Source organism: Triturus cristatus, chromosome 3_1 (assembly GCF_964204655.1).
Source record: "Triturus cristatus chromosome 3_1, aTriCri1.1, whole genome shotgun sequence".
In the NCBI taxonomy this organism is placed as follows: domain Eukaryota; kingdom Metazoa; phylum Chordata; class Amphibia; order Caudata; family Salamandridae; genus Triturus; species Triturus cristatus.
In genome coordinates this window covers 633,773,542-633,795,168 of record NC_140583.1, presented here as the reverse complement: position 1 = coordinate 633,795,168, position 21,627 = coordinate 633,773,542, and the positions used below count along the sequence as shown (strand labels likewise).

General features: G+C 45.9%; 1 protein-coding gene across 1 annotated transcript in view; it reads right to left on the bottom strand.

The window, feature by feature from the left end:
• The window catches only part of AAGAB (alpha and gamma adaptin binding protein), a 206,363-nt gene that overhangs the window by 74,113 nt on the left and 110,623 nt on the right, over positions 1 to 21,627 (bottom strand). Inside the window, exon 5 of the mRNA XM_085644601.1 lies at positions 6,408 to 6,491. Within this exon, the coding sequence (XP_085500727.1) occupies positions 6,408 to 6,491 (84 nt within the window). The remainder of the gene's footprint in view (positions 1 to 6,407; positions 6,492 to 21,627) is intronic.

The window sequence follows — 21,627 nt, the reverse complement described above, 5'->3', positions numbered from 1 at the left end:
TCAGTGGAGTCAGCATGCCCTCTGCTGGGGCATCTGGGGCAGAGGATGACAGCAAAAAGAGCCCTTCGTAGACTCCAGGCTCGGGCAAATCAGTTGAGGCAGCATGCCCTCTACTGTGGCAGGGGCATCTGGTGCAGAGGGGACAGCAGAAAGAGCCCTTCGGAGACTTCAGGCTGGGGCAAATAAGTGGAGGCAGCATGCTGTCCACTGTGGCAGGGGCGTCTGATGAAGAGGGCGACGGCAGAAAGAGCCCTTCGGAGGCTCCAGGCTGGGGCAGAGGCAGAGAATTCCATCAGTACCACATGGGTCAGATCTCATCACTCTGACAAACTGCACCTGCGAGCCATCGATCGGTTATCAAGATGTCAGACTGGTGTGGCATACGATGCAATATGTAATTAACCAGACAAGGAGAAATGAAACACTCAAAAAGCAGTTGTAACTTGGGGTAGTGTTACTTGTCTGGTGTGCTGCCGCTTTGAGTTGTGTTCTGTTTGGGGCGATGCACCCCAGTCCTCTATTTTTTAACTTCTATTTTCCAATAATAATAACCATTTATCGAAATGCACTGCACATAGTGGGGGACAAGTAAAAGTACAGGCAGGAGCCAGAGCACAATAAAGGGATAAAATAAAAGCAGCTCGGTAGGACAATGGCAATAAACAACCCTTGTTTAAGAGAACCCAACCGAGACCATGAGGCACCCGGCGTCTGTCGGGCACACGATGGTAAATGTGGTCGCACTGCTAGAGATAAATCACGGCCCCTCCCTGAAGAGAGGGGTGTCCGCAGGCAGCGGAGAGCAGTCTGCTCTGCATGGGTGAACTCTAATCCTGCCGAGGCCTCCAGTGATCGCCCTGCCCGAGAATGAGGATGAAACGGCGCGAACATCCCGGACGCGTCCTCAGCTCATGTACCGAGGGAGGCTTCAACCTGCACTTACAGCAGCACCACAGCCTGGCAGGAGACGAAGGAGCAGGTGGAGAATTACAGTAGGGCAAACGCGGAGAATTAAAGTAGGGCAAGAAAAGAAATGGAGGGAGGGGGAAATAAAAACATATTTTATGGGCGTACGACTGAATACATTAAGGAAAAATATCTTTGTAAATAAGCTTTACTAGTTTAAAGAACCTAGTGCCACTTCAGGATGAGAGTGGAAAGTGTTCTTCAAACACCGGTGACAAAATAAGTTAAGTGCTGTCTGCGTGCCTGCATGGATAAGCCTCCATGCAATACACTGTGCCCAATCTCGTGCATACCCAGGCACTCCTTCAGTTTCAAGATGCTGAAACCAGGTGGAAAGCAGACCAGTGACTGATGCTAATTTAGGCATCAAGAACAGCTGCGGGCAATAGGCAATCGCACGGGCTTAAAAGTTTTCTCGGGTGTTCATAAAATATCTGAAGCACAGTGTATTCAGGGAGCCGCAGACAACTCAGAATCTAGCGAAAGTGTAGCAAAGGGATCAATATTCCAGCCCTGGATGGAGCAGCCAAAGACCCGTGCTTACATAAAATACAAGAAGTCAAGCATGAGATTATATTGAATCTCTCCTTCTTGGAATGTGCCTCTACAATATCACAGGCAATGCCAGTGCTGTTCTGGAAATAACATGCAAAATAAATCCCTAAACCTCACTCAAATAAGTGTAACTAGAGACTAATGATAATCTCTTAGTAGGGCAATCGCTAACTTCCTGGGCTCTATCAATGTAACAGTTTAGAGTTTGCTTTACAACAAAGTTGAAAATAGTCTCCTCAGCTTTTATCTATAGCTGCAGCACGAATAAGAAATGTAAATAATATGTAGAGAAAGAAACGAAGAAATGAGTCATTTCAACGCGTTAAAGATAAGCAGTTACAAAAAACATACAGGACTGCACACACCACAAAAAAGTAATTCTTCAATATATTGGTATTAATATCCAATACATGAATGAGGTTAAGTTTCATAAAGCAATACCTTAAGGTTACTATCTAACACTTAAGTATTATTTCATAAATCATAGGTTTTATTAGTTGTGGTTTCTTTGTCCAGACCCTTGTTTACAGATGAAGGATGTCAGAGGATAGGGGATGGTTAGACAGCCAACATGTGTTTCATGTAAGAACCACCATACTTTCATGATGGAGCTTTCCACTTACTTTCAATGACAAGCTCCATCAGTGGACAGCTCTTTAATCCACTTCCTTTCCAAACAGTGCCTCCCCATTGAATGGTCTATTGATGATGGAGGTTTGAACTTCCTGTTTGAAACCAGATATTCTGAGCCATGCATGTCTTCTCAGGATGGTTCCTGTGCACATTTGCCAACTAGCAGTATCTGATGCATTCAAAGCCGACTTAAGGTAAGTGTTAGCCACGTTCTTTCCTTCTTGGACACTAGATTTTGCTCTTTTCCTGTCCTCTTCAGGGAAATGTTAAGGAACTCCTCTATCTCATCCCATTGATGGTGACTGTACCTGTTCAGTGGGGCATTGGAATTTGCAACGCGCCACTGTGTTGCTGCTTCCTTTTCCATTCTTCTCCCCACCATGTCCATCCTCTTACTTTCATTTTCTTGTGGAGGGCTGGTGTTGGAGACTGCATTGGCTCTCCTTCTGGCTGTGGTAACAATAATTGAGTCAGACACTGTGTTTCCCTGAATATATTTTGGGTCCTTTGAGGAGGCCTTATATATTTTTTCTACCCTGGGGGTTACCCCTTTGTTTGAAGCTGGTTCCTTGAAAGTTTCTTTGCCTTGATCCAGAATGCCAGGAAGCATAGGAAGATATTGAGTTCCTTTGGTAGCTGGGGCCAGGGTTTCTAGGAGGAAACATGTGTCTCCTTTTTCTTCCTCTAGGGCGACTCTGAATTGATTTGCGGCCCTCTTGACTAGGTCAATGTAGAAAGCTATGTCGTCTGGAGGCGAAGCTTTCGAAGGATAACTGCATATCTCTTCCTTCGGGCTTTCAGTGTCGAGATCGTTCCACGAATCCTTGACATTTTCGGAGATTCTCTCCTCTTCAGGTACGTCCCCGTATTCCTCGTGTTCCTTGTCTCGAGGTTCTGGGGCAGGGGGTGAGTCGAAGATACCTTCTTCTCCCTCTGCATCTTCTGCGTCGACGTTCTCCTGGTTGGCAACCGGTACCTTTGGGATTCGAAATTTCTTCAGCGGCGTGTAAAACTCTCTCATTTCATCCTTGAGTCGTTTTCTTTTTCTTTTGACTTGGAGAGCCCTCTTGGCGTCGGAGACCGGAGATTTTCTCTTCTTAGCAGTGTCGACGTAAGCTTTCAACAGTGCTGTGGTCTTTTTCGCGGGTACGTGTTCCACCCTCAGCTTTGGCGTTTTCAACGCTTTTTCCTCCTCAGTAACCTTTAGTTGGGTTCCGTGGGATTCTTTAAATCGCGGCTGACCCTCAAACGCCTTTTTGCTCGGCGTTGGGGCTGCCTTGTGCGTCGCCTTATGTTTGTGGCCCTTCGGTTCCCATGGATATTTATGGTGTCTTACCTTCTCCGTCTTCTTTGATGGATCGCTCGCCTTCTTCTGGGCGTGGATTTTTTCGGAGTCACCTTCTACAACCTCGACGTCCGATCCCTCGTGCGTCGATTCTGCTGGCGCTCCCTATTCTTCCTCGTTGCTGGAGAAACCCAGGTCTCTGAGTGAGGTTTTCTATGCGGTCTGCGACATCGTGGAGTAGTGGGCCTCTCTTTGCCCTAGGCGGGTTCGAAGTGTCTTTGACAGGAACACTGCGCAGGCCTCACAGTCCTTGTTCTGATGGTCCTTGCGCAGGCAGAGGTTGCAGACGTCATGTGGGTCGCGTTGAGCGTACTTGTGGTGGCTCTTGGGGCAGAACATGAATGGGGTATTCTCCATGTCCCCTACCTCACCATTTGTGGACCTATGGGGTCCCCTGTGGTGTTGGCACCAGAGCTCTTCTCCTGTCCCCGGTTACGGCGTCGATGAGATTTCTCGACAATCTTTCTTCTGTTTTCTTAAAGTTTTGGGGAAAAATCAGAAAAAATCTTCGGAGCTTCCCATCTTGCTTCCAGACCCAACGGCGGAAAAAATAATCTGAAGATGGTTACAATGCACGTCGACCTCCAGGATACCGTCCGACATCACACAGGAGACGTACCTGGCACCAAATGGTGGTCGACAGCGGCCAAAACAAGAAAGAAACAACAAAAAAACAAAGACAATTCCGGACCCAATCACTAGATGGCGGAATAATGCACAGCATGTGAATCCTGAAAAGGATTCACGCTGCAAAACCTTAAACACTGCTGACCAATGCTAGTTGACCATTAAGATGCAAATGAACATTGAAGAGAGTGGATACCGGTGCCCATTTGAAACAAAGTATCTATGTCAGGCACCGGTCGTGTTTCAATGTTGAATAGTGAAACAGCGGGCATTAGTTATGGGCATTGGTAAAATGAGGAATCCGAAAAACAACTGTGAACTATGTCAGTGTGAGCTTACCAAGGGAAGAGTTCGGTCACTGTGCACAATACAGATAACATTTGTAAAGCAGAAGTGTTTATCTTCTGAATCTTGTATTATGCAGCAACAAAAAAGGAGTCAAGAATGAGCGCAATACCCCAAAAGAGTTTTCAATTTATGTCACACTCTGCCAGACTATGAACCATAGTAGTTTATAACACAGGACCAAACCCTTTATGTCCAAATCTGGAACCAGGCTATAATAGAAGGATTAGAAAAGAGGTTCCATAGGTCTAATTTCAGATCTATTCCTCAAATGAGACCCACGGAACCTCCGTTCTAATCCTTAAACATGTATACAAAAACTTATGAAGTGCTTCAATTTTACACCAGGCAAGGTCAAATAGAGTGGCAAGCAAGATACCAAACCCGATAGTACAACTCAAGCACGTCTGCCCCGCTTCTTAATTTAACAATTGCTGTGTTTGGTGCGCTTGGTATTCACTTGAAGGTCGGGATCTTCTAATGCTCTCCTACTTCTTTCCACCCAGGTGTGAGGAAGGATGCTGGTATTTATTTTTGGGTGGTTAAGCAGATGAACCTGATGGTAGGCACATATAAAATAAAGCAAAGTGGTTTTTATTTTCTTTAAAAACCTTACCTCATCTTCCCTTCAGTCTCTGGGCTTCTGAAATGTTCCTTTTGCTGCCTCCATGTTGGCGTTCTCTGTCTGCATGGGTCACATGATTGGGTGGAGGTAATTCTTTCCAATACAAAATGGTTTCTTCCACTGATGATTACTAAGACTAACCAATCCATCATGACCAACTTGCTTTCTAGTTGGTCACTTCCTGGTCCTCGATCACCATTTAATGTGTGTTCACTATACAAAGTTCCTGGAACTGTTAACTCATTGCATCGCAAACACTCCAATAATTCTGATTGTAGTTTCTCCCTCTTGGTTATTTGCACCTGGAATTTTGTTTCAGTCCTTGAAATCGTGCTGCATCTTTTAGTATACTGTTCGATATCCTGAATCCAGCTCCTGGAACCTTGCTTCAAGTCCTAGTACCCTGCTCCACTTGGATTCAGTCCTCATCTACTCCAGTCTGGAATTGAAAGAGGCAAGTTCTTCTACATTCTTCTTCATGGAGTCTCCACCTACTTGGATGGTTTTTTAAAGCCATTGGCTTTTTCCTGCACACTGTGGCCATTCTTGGAGTATATACAGCATTCATAATATACGTAAAGAAAGTTAAGTCAATACAAAATAGAAAAAATATAAATCACGCTGGGATTGACAGAGATGAGAAGACCATATTACTAATAAAGGGCTTTTGTCACTAAGGTTACAGGCTAGAAGTGCTGCAATTATTGGATGTTATTATTGCCTAAAAACAATAACCATTTTTTATGAAAGACAGAGAAGCCACCACAATTAAAACCTGGGACTTGCACACTGCACAGAGATTTCAGTAGCAGATCAGTGCAGACTTACATGATAATGTCAACAATTCTTTTGCAGGTATTATGACACAAATGACCAGTCCACAAATTAATCTTCCTACACAACCAGTGTGCTACTTAAAGAGGGGGAAGTTCAATAATCCAAAAAACATACCAACTAAAAATTACACCCTTTAGAAATCCTGTTCTAGGCCCCAAGTTCAACAGTGAACCATTGAGTCATGTTGAAAGCATAGTATGAGTAAAAAAGCAAAGGCTTTTATAGCCAGATAATGCCTGGGCTCTCTGAATCCAAATTGGCTGACTTTAAATGACCATTCAACTGCATGTTTTAAATAACATAACAAATTATTGCAGGAACTTCAGAGGATAGTAGACTGCCAATCGTGTTAGTGGTCCTGAGCTCGTGTTCATGGCATTAACAAGGATGGAGGTGATATTACCATATAATATACTTGTTAACTGTGGACTTTACTATAACGTTCTACCGAAAGAAAGCAAGACAGTTACTCACCTGGCTTCATGTCCATATTAGACCATACATTGGCATTTAGGGCCTGCACAATCCGTTTCACTCCAGTGGATTCAGGAAAGTCATCTAAAAAATGATCAAAAGCAGTATTCATAAGCTAATGCAAGTGCAGGAACCTAAGCAAAATCAATTCTACAAAAGCTAGTTCATCACAATCCTGCATCAAAAGGACTATTATTTTATTAAAATACTTTTGAATACCCTGCTCAATCTAGTGTGACATGTTGTACCGATGTTGCGCCTGCACTACCATTTTTTGTTCAGAGACCCTTTGAGGAAATGTAGGAAAATGAAGTAATATGTGGTGATGCTGGTTAGACCTCACCATGCAATACTCTCACAAACCCCAAAGATGGTCCTTGGATTCACAATAATAAATCCTTTGCTCATACCTGGTAGAGTGGTTAAGAGCAGTCAGACTTTACTAGAGGAACATGTGTTAAGCATTTCAGAGAACCAACAAGGACGTTAAGTAATTGATAAAATTCTAAAGAAATCAGACACCAATTAAAAAAATTAAAACAGATTTTTATCTTAATTCAGACACCAAAATGAATGGAATCAGATAAAAAATAGCTGGAGTTGTGGATCATAGAAGCGATATAAAATCAGAGCAGAATAATACAGTGAAACTTTATCATTGTGATCAATGGTAAAAACCATAAGTGATAATCAGTCACTTGCAGGTCGAATTACGTGAAACCCACGGAGGGTAAAGGTGATGCGGGTGCCCGGACCAAGCCTCGACAGTCAGTTAAATTTTACCTGGCCCATGCAGCCCGGGTGCAGAGTTGTCCTAGCTGTCCCTGGTGTTGAACAGGAGCAGCGGGAGAATTGCTTTTACCGCTTACACTGTACTGTGGGGGAACAGGATGCAGGTTGGATGGAGTTCCGTCTTGATGCAGCGTTGTGTGAAGGGGTCAGTTGCTGGACTGGCAACCAGCAAGCCTTGGCAGCGGTACGCACAGCAGGTAGTTACTGCGACGTCCGAAGGTCCCGGGAACACAGTAGCTGCATGAAACTTCATGGAGGGCAGGACTACAGTTCCCACAATACAACTAGACCATCTGGATTTGGGCGATCCCTCAGAGGTCCTGATGGCCATTGATTCTTTGGACCTGGAGTGTTATTTTACTTGCAGTTTGCAAGGGACTAGTGCTACTAGTCAGGGGAGTCTTCGGTTGCTTCTGACTCCTACAGAGATCCATCCGTCTGGGGGAACCGACCTTTAGCCTAGAACGAGCGTTGATCATGCAGTTCCAGGAGTGTTGCCACAGATGCAACGTCTTCCTCTTTTGGTTCGTGAAAATCCTGTCGCAGACTTGGGCCTCTTCTTTGTCCTCTTTGATGCAAGTTAAATCAAAACTGAGGTTCTGGTGTCAGGGGTAGACCTTAAATTCAACATTTAGGAGTGTGGGGGCAAGTGTCCAAAACGATACTACCCCTAGCCGGCAGCTAATCCACCCCTGAAGTGACAAATTTGGGGGTGTATTGTCCACTTATCTACCAAGAACCCACTAGTCTACCACTTTAAAAATGGCAGAAGTCTCCTCAGCTGTACAGACCAGGAAGCCCGCCCTAGAGGTGTGTCTAACCTTCTGGGGCTGTATGCCTCCTGACCAAGTAATTAACTTGCCTGTCCGGGTAAAAATGTGCCTATGTATGTATTTATTGCTTATTGAGCGCAGCTGTCACCCAAAGGGTATCCTGGCGCTGAGACCTAACCGTGCATCTATTAAACAGCTACATTACTCTGGGGAACAAGTAAGTTTTAAGGCTCTTTTTAAAAGTGAGCAGATCAAGGCAGCTCCTTAATGCTAAGGGGAGAGTGTTCCACAGCGTGGCAGCCGCAAAACTAAAAGCGCGACCACCCATTCTCGTTCTATTAATTTTAGGGACTTTTACCAAGAACGCCGAAGATGATCTTAAAGGTCTGGCTGCCTGATACCAGAGGAAGAGAGTCTGAAGAGGTATTGGTCCCAGTCCATGCAGGGCCCTAAAAACAAGGCAGAGAGCCTTAAACGCAATTCTCTGCTGGACTGGGAGCCAGTGTAAATCGGCCAAAGCTGCCGATGAAGAGGCGGACCGTGGTCGAGACAAGGCCAGTTTAGCGGCCATATTCTGTATCCTTTGTAGCTTTAGGACCAGGGTCTTAGGGGCACCCAGAAGTAGTGCGTTGCAGTAGTCAATCCTGCTAAGAATGGAACTACGCACTACCTCAGCTCTGGAGCCCCGTGGAAGAAGTGGCAAGATTTTCCGTAGAGCACGGAGCAAACCCATACATGTTGCTGCCGTTTTGTTTACGGAGGCATCGAGCTGCAAATTGGGTTCGAATAGAACTCCCAGGTTGCGAGCTGAATCTGCCGCCTCCACCGAGCCCGGGATGGACACTGGCCAAAAATCGGCCGGTAGTGTACGGGGAGTTCGGTCCAAGGAGCAGTAGAGTACCTCCGTTTTTGACCCATTGAATTGCAACGCATTGGCTCGCAGCCATGCTCCCCGTCCCAGTGCCTAGGGGAGGGCGGTTTCCTCCTTTGGAAGGCAGCCTGGTTGCATATGACAGGAGTTGCAGCCTTTAAAGCTCACCGCCTTGATGTGCCACTTGACTAGCCAGCCTTAACTGGGAGGGAGGTGTGAACTACTTCCCGTCCAGTCATTGCTTCTGACTTTCGGAAGATTTCACACCTCCTGGCAGGGGGTCAGAATCCCGTCTTCGCAGCAGCAAGCGCGGACTGCCAGCCAAAGCACAGGAAAGGCTTAACCAACCAGGGGGACACCCTCTAAGTTAGCCACCTGGGTGCAGGACACATCGTCTTCAACACAAATTTGTGTCAGGGGTGAGAAGGCATGGTGTTTGATACCAAACATGACATATTTAGGAGGGACCATAAAGGAGATGCCCACCTTAGGTTTGCCTGGGGGCCAGCCCATGTTATCCTATGGATGGCCTATTCATAGCATCCTTTAATGGTCAAGGTCACTATAGGGACATATAAGTTAGCACGTACATGTCCAAACCTTTAACATACAGCACCTTGCCTCCTGGGCTTTAAGAGGCCTTCCTTAGGAGTGACTGACATATTAAAAACAGTGCACTGACTTTATCACACATTGGCATTTAGGGCTAAAGCAGTTTGCACTGCTCCTGCAGTCTGCAATGGTAGGTCAGCTTTCAGTAGCTTACTTGAGTAACTGAGGGTGGCACAAACAGTGCTTCCGGCTCTGGTGACCCCTTTAACGCACATGCCATGGGTATCAATGGTACCATATGCTAGGAACTTATAAGGGGTTAATGTCCTTTGCCAACTGGGGATAAAAATGTAAACTTAAGTGTTTTGGGGAAAGAGTACTGGGGCCTGGCTAGCAGGCTCCAGTGCACCAGAGTCGAAAACCAGCATCCAGTAGTCCAACTGAGGAGAAAAAGTGGGGGGACATCTGGAATGAAAAAAAATAATACTTTTCTTACACAAAATGAAAAGCATTAATGATTGCAGACTCTGAAAAAAGATTCTATGCGCGTATCCCTGTTTAAACATGTGTTCATGTGTAAACGAAGGCCGTCTGTACTGCCAGCAGACTTCATTGCTCCAAAAGATGCACAAAATCAGTCCAATTTGAATCCACTAGGAGTCTTGATTTTAGCACAAAGCTCTAGTCCATGCTTGAAACTATTCACATATTTATCCATTATGCCCTCTGTTGCTGTTCTGACTAAGTGTACACACCCTGCTGGTTGCACAATGGAAACAGCAATTACTTCAGAAACAAGGCGCATGTGGCAGCCTTATATATTTTAAACTGTGTGATTTGGATCATCATTAACTCAAAACCCCAACACCTGCAAGGGGAGTTTGTCTTTTCAGGAGGCTGTGCAATTGTTCAGGAGCCGTTCGCAGGTAGTGTGTGTGTGTATGTGCATACTCCGAAATGGTTTCAGTATCCGTCTTGAGTTTGCATCTGTAGATTCTTTCAGTGGCAAAGTTCCAGAACAGACGTTTGTGCAAAACGCTGTCAATAGCAGGTTCATTTAGCTTTGACACTTCAGTATCGCATGACTTTCTATGGCACTGCCTGTGATTACAGCACTTCTGCTATCACCTAAGTCGGTATGAGGATGAGGAAAGTATTGCTTCAGCCCACCACAAGATAAGCAGAAGACACATAATTGATGGACGGAATGCAGAACAAATCAAAACATTCACCCCCAGTCAAGAGATCTGGGTTAAATCCATAATTCTTTTGCTCACCATGCCACCCCAGTTTAGACCTGGCCATATGCAAATCAGTCTTGACCCTGTGCCTCATGGGAACAGTTCAGCCCGAACTGCAAAGCCAGGTCCTGCCTGGACCGGAAACAAGATTCCTAGGACCGGTTTCGGGGTATCACCCCTCTTCAGCCAGGATAGCTTGATTCCAGTGGCACAGTGAGCTCAGGGCCCACGTCTGGGCATACCTGGCGCACTTAGAGCGAGAAAGCAAAAGACACATAATTTTGCTCAGACGTGAGTCCCGTGCTCTCCATGCCACTGGAATCAAGCTATCCTGGCTGAAGAGGGGTGAAACCCCGAAACCGATCCTAGGATGCTTGTTTCCAGTCCAGGGAGGACCTGGCCTGGCAGTTCGGGCTGGACTCTTTCCATTGGGCACAGGGTCAAGACTGATTTGCATATGGCTGGATCCAAACTGGAATGGCATGGTGAGCAAAAAACGATGAATTTAGGCCCAGATCTCTGTACTGGGATGAATGTATGACATTGATCTGCATTCTGTCCATCAATAGTTCGTTTTGCATTTTTCACCACAGGATAAGCCACGGGCAATGGGTCAGTTCACTTCAGCCATTGGCTCTCTTGCACTGCGCCCAACAGCATTTTACTTATCACATGTCCACATCCTCCTAAAAGACGTGCAAGTTAGTGCCAGGCTGACAGAGCAATAATTTGTCAATGATTTCCACTCTTTGTCCTTTTTATTATATTTGTAGTCATCTTTGTGTGTCCACACTTAGTCTTCACATTAAAGTAACTCAAAGTCAACAATGCCTTTTCTTTGTGCCAATAAGAATCCTGTGCATTAAAACAAACCATTTTTTTTCTATGCTTGTTCTAGATATGCTGGTTTACTATTTCTTAAATAAATGTAAATTCTTTAGTACAAGCATAAAGCTGCTACGTTTAGACATCAGCATTTTTTTTACACTGTTGGGGCATATGTTCAAAACAAAAACAATTGTTGTACCAGCTTGCTAAGGCCACATCTATTGACTTTGCCAATGCTTGTTTTTATTGTAGTAGTGATGGGAACTGTAGATAATGGACTCAAATAGGGTGTGGCAACACAGGATATGTGCATTAAATGGGTGGATATGGCTTTCCTCCACACCTGTGGTTGCCTCGCTTCATTTAGAGGTGGGAGGAGACTTCTTGGTTTTTGATGCTTGAATCTCAACAAGCTTTCACTTGGCATACTCTCACCTGGTGGCCCACCCGCCATCAGATGGCAGAATCTCAGCAAGCTTTACGTGGCATACTCTTCCCCTTAGGCTCACCCACCAACTGATGGCAGAATCTCAGCAAGCTTTACTTGGCATACTCTTACCTAGTGGTCCACCTGCCATCTGATGGCAGAATCTCAGCAAGCCTTACGTGGCATACTCTTACCAGGTGGATCACCTGCTATCTGAGAATCTCAGCAAGCTTTCACTTGGCATACTCTTACCTTGGGGTCCACCTGCCACAGGTCTGCCAGCTTCTGAATATTGAGAGGACCATCCTATTTAGAGCAAGTTTTCTGATTGCTGATTTTTCCACCGGTGTCTGCCATGTAAGGCCTGGCACCCCTGTGCTGGAAAAGTCAGCAATGACCCCTTATCCAACGGAACACTCCCTGCACATTTTTGTTTCACAGAAACGGGCATACAAACAAAAATAACGCCTCGATCGTCACCATGATATGGCGACCTATGCTGCATTACGTTGATACTATAAAGGCACCTTTATAGTATGCAATAGCACTGAGTGTAAAATGGTGCCCGAGTGGTGGATATTTTAACTGAAGTGGACCCGTCTCCATTGAACAGGCAACAGCAGGGCTCTCCAAATGTTAAATGCGTCCCAATATCAATAATCAACTGCACACTGGTCTTACTGTATAAACATCAGGAAATACTTTAATAATCACACAATGTTATGCTATGGTACAAGGCTTTTGTAAATATCAGAAATATCAGATTTCCCAGGAGGAGATAGTGAAATACATGATGGACCTTGAGAAGAGCATAAAAGTGAGGGAAAGGGACCTCGTAGCTTCCTGACAGTGTTTGGATAGGAATGAAGAGACATTATGACATGAGGCTCGTGCCTTAAGTCTTTGCTGTCTCCCAAGTCTCATATGTCTGAACCTCCCCAGGCTCCAGAGTCCACCTTCTCTGTTCTTTGACCCACGTCTTGCATCTTTGATCCTCCAGTCCTTTCATCTCAGTTCCTCCTGACACTGCCCTGTGCTGTCAGCTCACCCTGGGCCTCGGATGATTTCCTCCTTATTGCAGACTTCAGCTACCAATTGTTCATGGCGGACAAGTTTACCTGCCCTTGGCTCGCACGGACTTATTGACCTCTTTTACCTCCATGCTGGCAGTCAGTGTGCTGAGTAATGAATCTCCTGCTGAGCACGGGTATGGGATGTGTTGAAAGGGGTGTGCGTCTGAAGGGCCTGCTTGTGTCACTGCAGGGATTCATAATGTAGGGGGCTGGCTTAGTATATGGTGCTCACTTATGTAAGTGTAGCACCCTGCACTAATCCAGACAACCCTTGTGGTGATTTTAGTGGTCTTAGACAACCTTAGAAAGCTCTCTAGGTGGTAGCTGTGCAGAGCAGCCTATAGGCTTAGTCCAGAAGGAGTTTAAAGCAGCTTGTATTACCAGAAAGAAATCTTATTGGTATAGATTAAGTGAAAAAGAACCACACAGTGTATTTAGAGAAATATGTATTTATTATAAAACACTCACTGACCCATACAAATATCTCCTACCCGGAGATATACACAATACTTTGCAAATAAAAATGGTAATTAGCACGAATACACAGTGGTCACCAGGAGGGAACCAAACCATACACTAAAATAGAGGGTTGTGACTTGCTACTCGAGTCAAGACTGTACCCAGAGGATGTAGAAATGTTGGGGACCCCAGGAACCACCCGAGGTAAGTAACCAGGATTCCCACGGAGGCTGTTTGCAGAGTGGGAACACAACCGCGGACTCAATTCAAGTCAAAGGGTAAGTCGCGATTGCAATTTTAAAGAAGGACCCTTCCCAGTGGACCCTGAAGAAACCCCATGGAAGACAGAAGGTTGGAGAGCCACCCCACACGTTGATACCCTAGGAACCAGGATCCCTACACCAGGGAAGCTGGGTGCATAGGTGCGAAGTGGCGTTGGAAACCGCCTTCAAACTCAATGGAGGACTTCAGGAAGATGCTGCTGGTGAAGAAGGTGAAAGTGTCCGGTGGAACCTAAAGGTGGATTCAAGATGAGAAGTACCTGTAAGCAGAGGGGACAGAGTCTATGCCACTCAGGGGTGACCAGGAGGCATGGAAGACGAATGCCCACCGATGTCGGGTGTTGCAGGAGAGTTGACGGTTACCTTGGAGCTGCAGCTGTGTGGACCCTGCAACGCAGTGGAAGACCAGGAGCCGTTCACAAATTTTACCACGTCAGATGTCGAGAGTTGAGGGGTTGTTGTCCGTCGGGAGCCCCAACAAGCCTTGGCAACTGCAACCAACATGGAAAGCAAAAAAGGTGCAATGTCGGGACCTGCAAGGTCCAGGTGACTTACCACAAACAGGGGAGTCAGAGTAGGACCCGAGCAATCAGGGGAGTCCACTGAAAGCAAAGAAGAACCTCAAGAGGACTGACAGGCCAGAGGCACTGTAGTCGCGAGAGGACCTTGAGCAGCTCACCAAAGATGCAGGCCCAGGGTGCAAGAAATGGGGTGAGGACGAAGATCTTGGTCACAGGAGATACTTGAGTGGAGGCTACTTGGAGCCCGAAGATCTCTGAGGAAGAGAGCCAACAAACCTTGTCAACGGCAACTTGACGCGGTGCACGGGGTTTCGGTTCCTGCGGCTCCGATGAGGGATAACTGGCCTCAAACTCGGTGAGAAGACAGTGCAAGCCTCGAGAGAAGTGAAGAACCACCACCGGTGTTGCTGAGCCTTTCGGAGTCTGTGGGATCCTGGGATCAGCAGACCAGTCAGCTTTGTTGCGGTGCCTGCAGATGCAGGGAAGGGACTTCTTCACTTCAATGGAGATTTCTTCACGTGTCTTGGATGTCCATAGGTCTTGCAAGGATCCTGTATGGAGCACAGGCTCAGACGTTGCAGCAGACTAGCAGGACGACAAGACCAGGAGCAGCAGGAGTCTTCCCAGTTGCGGTCTCTGTGCCCAGAGGAAAGTCCAGAGTGCCAAGACGGTCGAAGAAGTGGTGTGATATGAATCTTGTCCCACGATGAATAGGTTTGCCCTTAAGTACCCTAAGAAAAGGGTTGGGACGATTCAGGGGTTCCTGCCATAGGAGTGGGTCGGACAGTGGGGAGGATACTCCCATGCCCTTTGTCCAGTTTCGCGCCAGAGCAGGAGCCAATGTCTCCCTGAGCTGGTTTGAACTGGAGCACGCAAGGAGGGCACCAAGTGTACCCTTCGAGCAGACTGAGAGCGCTGGCAAGCGCTCCCACCCTGCCCCAATACACTAAACCCTGTCTGGGAGGTGGTCACACCTCCCCGTGACAGGATACCCATTGTTCTGCCTTCTCCGGCTCAAGTTTGTCTCAGCAGCAGGCGGGCAGAAACCGGTCTCTGGTCCGCAGCAGCCCCAGCTTGCTGTCCGGTTCTGGAAGACTGGTACCGGAAGCATGAAGGGCCTCCCAGAGGAGCTTTACAGTACATGGAATCATACCTCCACACCATTTACGGTGTGGGGGTATGATTCCAACATGTTTGATACCAAGCATGACAGGGTTCGTTACAGCCAGTTTAGAGCTGGTCATCGCGTAATGACGAATGGCCACCCTATGTCTTGTAATGGCCAATGCAATTACAACCCGGGAGAAGGTTGTAGGGGTGTCCTGCTCATGCAGAGCCACCCTCACACTTAGAACCGAGCACCCTGCCTTCAGGATTGAAAGGCCTGCCTGATGGATGACATAGGTTTTAAGTGCAGTGACCTCAAATATATGGAAACCTAGATCTGTCATAAGTTATCATAGCACCAGCTTACACAGGCTACAATGGCAGGCCCTTAGTCACAATTTGAGTGATCTCTCATGTGTGGCATAATACATGATACAGCCCATGGGAGACCCCTGGTGTACCTATGCCCTGGGTACCTCAGTACCATATACTAGGGACTTGTAAGGGTACACGAGTAGCCAATCTGGGATGTACCCAAGTACTCACCATAACCAATTTAAGGGAGAAAGCACAGAGACTGGGGTCCTGATTAGCAGGATCCCAGCCAGACTAGTCGGAAACCATAACACCACCAGGCATAAACTGGGGTAACCATGCAGAAAGATCCGACCTTCCTACACATTCAACTTGGATTGGTCCCGCTTTCTCTCTTCAGTGCTGGGCCCAAGTGCACCCTGAGCCTCGTTTACCGCATGTGTGAGACCCTCTTTTCTTTTGCCTGCCCCTTTCCTTGTAAGGCAATCCTCGATAGCAGATTAGCATTGCAGCGTCTCTTTAACCAAATTATTTCATCCTCGAGTTTTCCATGAAACATTTAAAGCTGTTTTTATTACAGAAAACAGTCTTTTATCGAGATACCATCACTTTTCACAGATATCTTCAGTCTGTAATGCATCGTTATCATATAAACTTTCTAAAGATACTGTACGAATGTTACATCCTCTGCCCACAACGTCATTCCACTATTTTTACTGCTGGTTGCACCACTAGGTGAAGACTTCAACAAGAGTTTCTTGTCTTCTTTGCATACATGTTTGATCCAAGCATTAAATTCTTGTTTCACTAATGGATCCACAGGACATCCTGATCTTTCCTGCAGGCAGCCATCTGTCCGCTGAAGGCAGTCTCTGCACTGTCCCCAAGTTTGCATCATCTCCTACTTGCTGGAGGTGTAAACACCAATCCCCGGCCTGATCCCTTCCTCTGATGCCCAGTCACCTCGGTTTTCATTCTTCAAGGCAGAAGGATGTGCCAATAGGACGGTCGGTTTACTAGGTCTGCTTGTCTCAGAGCATATTTGCTTGTGCCTTGGTTTGCAAATTTCAGGAGAGTGCATGCAAGGGTATAGGTGTCTGCAGGGTGTAAGTCTGCAAAAGATATCGTTGATGGGTGGGTGGTAATGTTTGGTACATGTATGCATCCGTGCAATTGTTTGTCTTCGAGGGATGTGTTTCTGCAAGAGGGTTTGTCTTTTCTGGAGGTTGTATGACTGTGCCGGAGCCGTTTCCAGGTAGTGTGTGTGCATATGCATACACACACACACGGAGGGTGTCTAAAAGCATGAAGTGGTCTAAGTCAGGCAAGTTAACTGGGTGTATGTATCCAGCAGTGCAGGGTGTCTCTTTGCAGGACAGTGCATCATGCTGGATGGTTGTGTGCGCATTTGTTGAGTGATATGTTTGTCTGAGCAGTGTGTCTGAAATGTGTGTGGGTCTGTAAGGTCTCTGTCGGGACTGAGTGTGTGATTGTGTCTCAAAAACAATGTGGAGCATTTGGGTACTTTTCTTGTCCTCTATACTTTGTAGAAACTCTTAAGAGCTATAGTTAGAAAAAAAATTGTAGATTCTGCCCCGTTCTTCACTTCACCAACATAAGGCAATGGAAGCGAGAGAAAATAGGACGGAAAGATGAAAGGAGAGGAAAAGATAGAAAAGGGACAAACTAGGAGGATGTCAGATTAAAAAACAGAGCTGTTACCACGTAATATCATAAAGGTAAAGAATAAAGAAAATAAGCAAAAAACAGTGAAGCAAAAAAGGGAACAGCGACAATCTCTAAGGAACCAGAACTCAAAAAGAGGGGCAGCTAAAGGAAGTAGTAGTAAAAAAAAACAACAACAAAAAAACTATGCTTTATGTTCAAATGTGACTGAGGTGCCAGTTAAAATGTGACTATATCAGAATTCTAACTTTCCTGACGTACCAATCCATGACACGGTTCAAGGGGCTAATGACATAGATTTTGCCTGCAGGTCACATTTTAATTACACAATTATGGGTAAGGGCACCAGTTGCAGGGATCAATGTGTTTTCATTTGGCCACATTCTAATTCCAGTGAGAAAGCTCAGTAGGTTAATGCAACCAATAAACAGACTGCAAATAATTTGTTACATGTTACAATCAGCTCCTTTAAAACGTAGGTTAATGTACCTACTGCAACAATAGGTGTGTAACCTGCACTTTACATTTTCCAGTTTCAGCATAATAGCTCCCTCCCAGAACTGCACTATTATTATCGCTACACAAACCAAGCCCTGGGTTAAACTCAAACCTATATTTACTCTCAAAATGCCCCACCGTCGCACCCAAAAACACCTCAAGCAGTAAAAAAGATAAAATAAAGGGAAACATTTTACTTTTTTGTTTACATAAAACAATAACGTTGTTGTATAAACTTTATTTGGACAACTAGTGTCATAAAAGCTATAAAAACATTATATAGATAAAATGCACAATAGACGTATCATACAACAATAATATAAAAGTCATTTACACAAACAGTCCAGCAAGATACACTGTTATACACTTGGTATACGGAGCACTTGTCAAGAGCAATTGATTAAAAATTAAATATACAACACTTCAATAAAAACGTGCATTGGATTAAATGAAAAGGGAAGAAAGGGTACTGCATAAAAGTTCGTCTTAATAAGAATCCCTATAATCGGCTCAATGAAAATCACCGCTAAACCAAAGTAGAGATTTTTTAAAACTTGGGTGAGCACTCTTAGGGCCCTGTGGCAATTTCATCTCAGCTACATTCAGCTTGGGGCTGTGCCGCTCTTGTCAGGGCTTTCCGACTAAAAAGTCATGCAGGGCTAAGGAACTTTGCCAAACAAAGAAAGGTCTAGGATCAGATCTAAGGATGCGCAGGGCTTCCCGATAGTCCCGTGTACTCAGTTGTCTGCAAATCGCTTTTAGCCTTTGGCCCGCGGGGTGTTATATGCCGGGCATGCAAACATAACATGGGCAACACTTTCAAGTGGGCCATGCAACAGGGACAATCTGTTAGCGTCTGGTTGCGTGGGTGCCATTTCGAGGTTATCTCACAAACAGGAAGAGTGCCCAACCTAAAGTGCATGTAGAACATCCTGTGCCTAGGGACCTTGATTGTATCTAAAAAGGGCTCTAGATATCTAATCTGTTTGTGTAAGTAAAAGTCAGCCGTTAGTCTACCCACGTTCGGTTTTCAGGATTCCTGTCGGTCCACCCATTCCCAGTACAAACGTTTAAGTTAGTCTTTCCTTGGGGCGGTCCTGCCTATCCCAGTGCGCTTGGAGCCCCTTGGCTGACAAGATTTTCCTAGTGTTAGAGATCCAACCTGATTTACAGCCGGTATCTATCCGAGTGACCTCAGTAAGGGCTTCAGCATAGGGAAGGAGCTCTGGAGTTCACCTAATGCGGGCCCAAAAGAGCAGTGGGCGCAGCCTGGCTGTGTCGCCGATAGCCCGCCTGCCCATGTCAATCATTAGGGAGGTGAGGGGAACGTTTTTAGGTAGCATCACCAGGTCCCTGAGAAACTAGTGCTCGGACCTGCAAAGGTCGTCAATCTTGTTGAATCCCCATTACTCTGCTCCATAAAGAGCCATACTTGTTGCTTTGGCGTCATAAACTTGGAGGGCTGGGGCTACCGGCCTACTATGTGAGGTGCGGTGTTCTTTCCCGAGTGCTCCAGCCACTCGTTTGTTTCCCATCAGCATCTTTGCTAGGTGGGGCTTCCATGACATTTTGTCAGAGTCGGACACCAAGGTAGTCGAAGGTGTCGACCCTTTCAAGAGGGGTCCCGCCCAGCAATGGATTGTTTTAATAGGACTTGTGGGGGTTAAAGGCCATACATTTTTTTTAGAGTATTAATGACCAACCCCTGATTAGCACAAAAAGATTGGAACCTGTTTATTAGATGCTGAAGCCCAACTGGGGTCTTTGACACCAGCAGGGTGGCATCAACAAACAAGAGGGTTGGTACCTTATCATCCGCCAGGTTGGTGCATCAGCTGGATCACCTTGCAGAAAGCTAACCACCCCATTCTAAAGAGAGGTTAGGATGGGAGCCAAAACACAACCCTGACGGACTCCTCTGGTGACGGGGATGCGCTCGGTTAGTTGACCTTGTGCCCCCCCATCTGACCTGGGCATAATTACCTTTGTGTAACCTGACCAACAGATAGAAAGATGGACACTCCCCCCTTCATCCTCAAAGTGTTGACCACAGCTTACTCCTAGGAACCAGGTCAAAGGCAGTCCTTAAATCAATGAATGCGCTATAAAGGCTGCCCTGGCCAATCACCAGTACTTACCAGTAAATAAGCAACAGCCTAAACACCTGGTCAATCGTTCTAGTCCTTGCCCTAAAACCAGCCTGGTACTGGGAGAGAATGGCTTCATCCTCCATCCATAGTTGAAGCCTCTGCAGAAGAACTCTGCCACAGACCTTCTGCAGAGCGTCTATCAGACTAATGGGCCTGTAGTTTGAGGGGTCGTCTCTTGCTCGTTTTTTGCAAGCGGCCTCCCAAGACCCGGGCACTAGAGCACTGGAAGCTATAAAGTTTGCCAGGAGAAGGATATAAGTGCATTAGGGCACCCAGTAAGTATGAATTGTCTGAGGTGTTAAGAAAAGGGGATAGAAGGACTGCTGATTGATCCATCAACTCCAGATCACTGCTGAACCTGAAGCACAGGCTCTTGAACATCTACAGCAGTCTAGGGCATGGCCCATGGACGATCGTCAGTAGGAAGGAGTCCATTGTTCTGCTCTCCCCCATTTACAATAGTTCCAATCTTAGCACAGTTCAGTTTGAGCCTATAACTTCACAATTACTCCCAATCGTTGCCCATGAAATGCTCCAGACAATAGCATCCCACCTCCTAACCTGAAGAGTATTGATTTGTAAAAGAAGAGGCCATTCCAATAGATGACTTTAGACGGAGGCCCAACATGGATATTTTAAATATAATGGACACACTTGCCTCTGGGGCTCTCTGCAGCCAAAGTAGTATTTGAAAGATTATATTTAAATAAACTAACTGGGAGTAGAAAATGTATTTAAAGGTCTTACCTCCACTGTCTACGTTTTATAGTCTGGAGCAAAGTATCTTATAGGGCTGTACGTGAATTAATAGAAAAACGATTTCATGTAATACCATTGCTGAGAAGCCATTTCACCTAAACTGCTTAATGGAAATTTGCAGGATGAAGGGCATTTACCATTTCATAGAAACCAATTCATAGAATGACTTTCAAAATTGGCTTTCGGCATGCTTATTTCCAAGGTGTAATGATTGCAGGTCTCATTTCCAGAAACATTTTTGTCAGGAGGTATTTATTTCAGCACACTGCTTCAGGAGACAATTTTTTGTATTTATATATTTTACATGTAAAACTCCTATTTCGGCTGCTTTGAAAAACACCAGCCATCCCTGACCTCCTCACAGCCCCTATAGAGTATCCAGCCAGGCTCACTAAAAACATTTATCACACCAAAACTCCACTCATGCCTGAACCTAACCACCCTTTCTAGCCTTAAGCTCTACCCACCCCTAAACCATGAAACCCCCTCACCATACCTCAACTCCACCCATCGCTGAACTCTAAAAGGCTCTTTTACCCCTAAACTCCACCCATCCCTGACCCCTAAAAACCCACACTACCCCTAAACTCCACCCAGGCCTGAAACCTAAAAAACCCTTTATATGCTAAATCTCACCCATCTCTGAACTCTTAAACTCCCTCACCACCCCTAACAGCACCGTGAATTCCGCCACGGTGCAGCGGTTTGAAAAAAAGCGCGGGCGCGCGTCAGCCAACGGACGTGCGCAGCACTAACCAGGTAGTGCTCACGACGGCCGTTGGCCGACGGGAGCACGGAAGGGGCTAAACTACACCTATCACTGAACACTAAAAACAAAACCATCACGACCCCTAAACACCACTCACACCTGATCGCCGAAAACACCC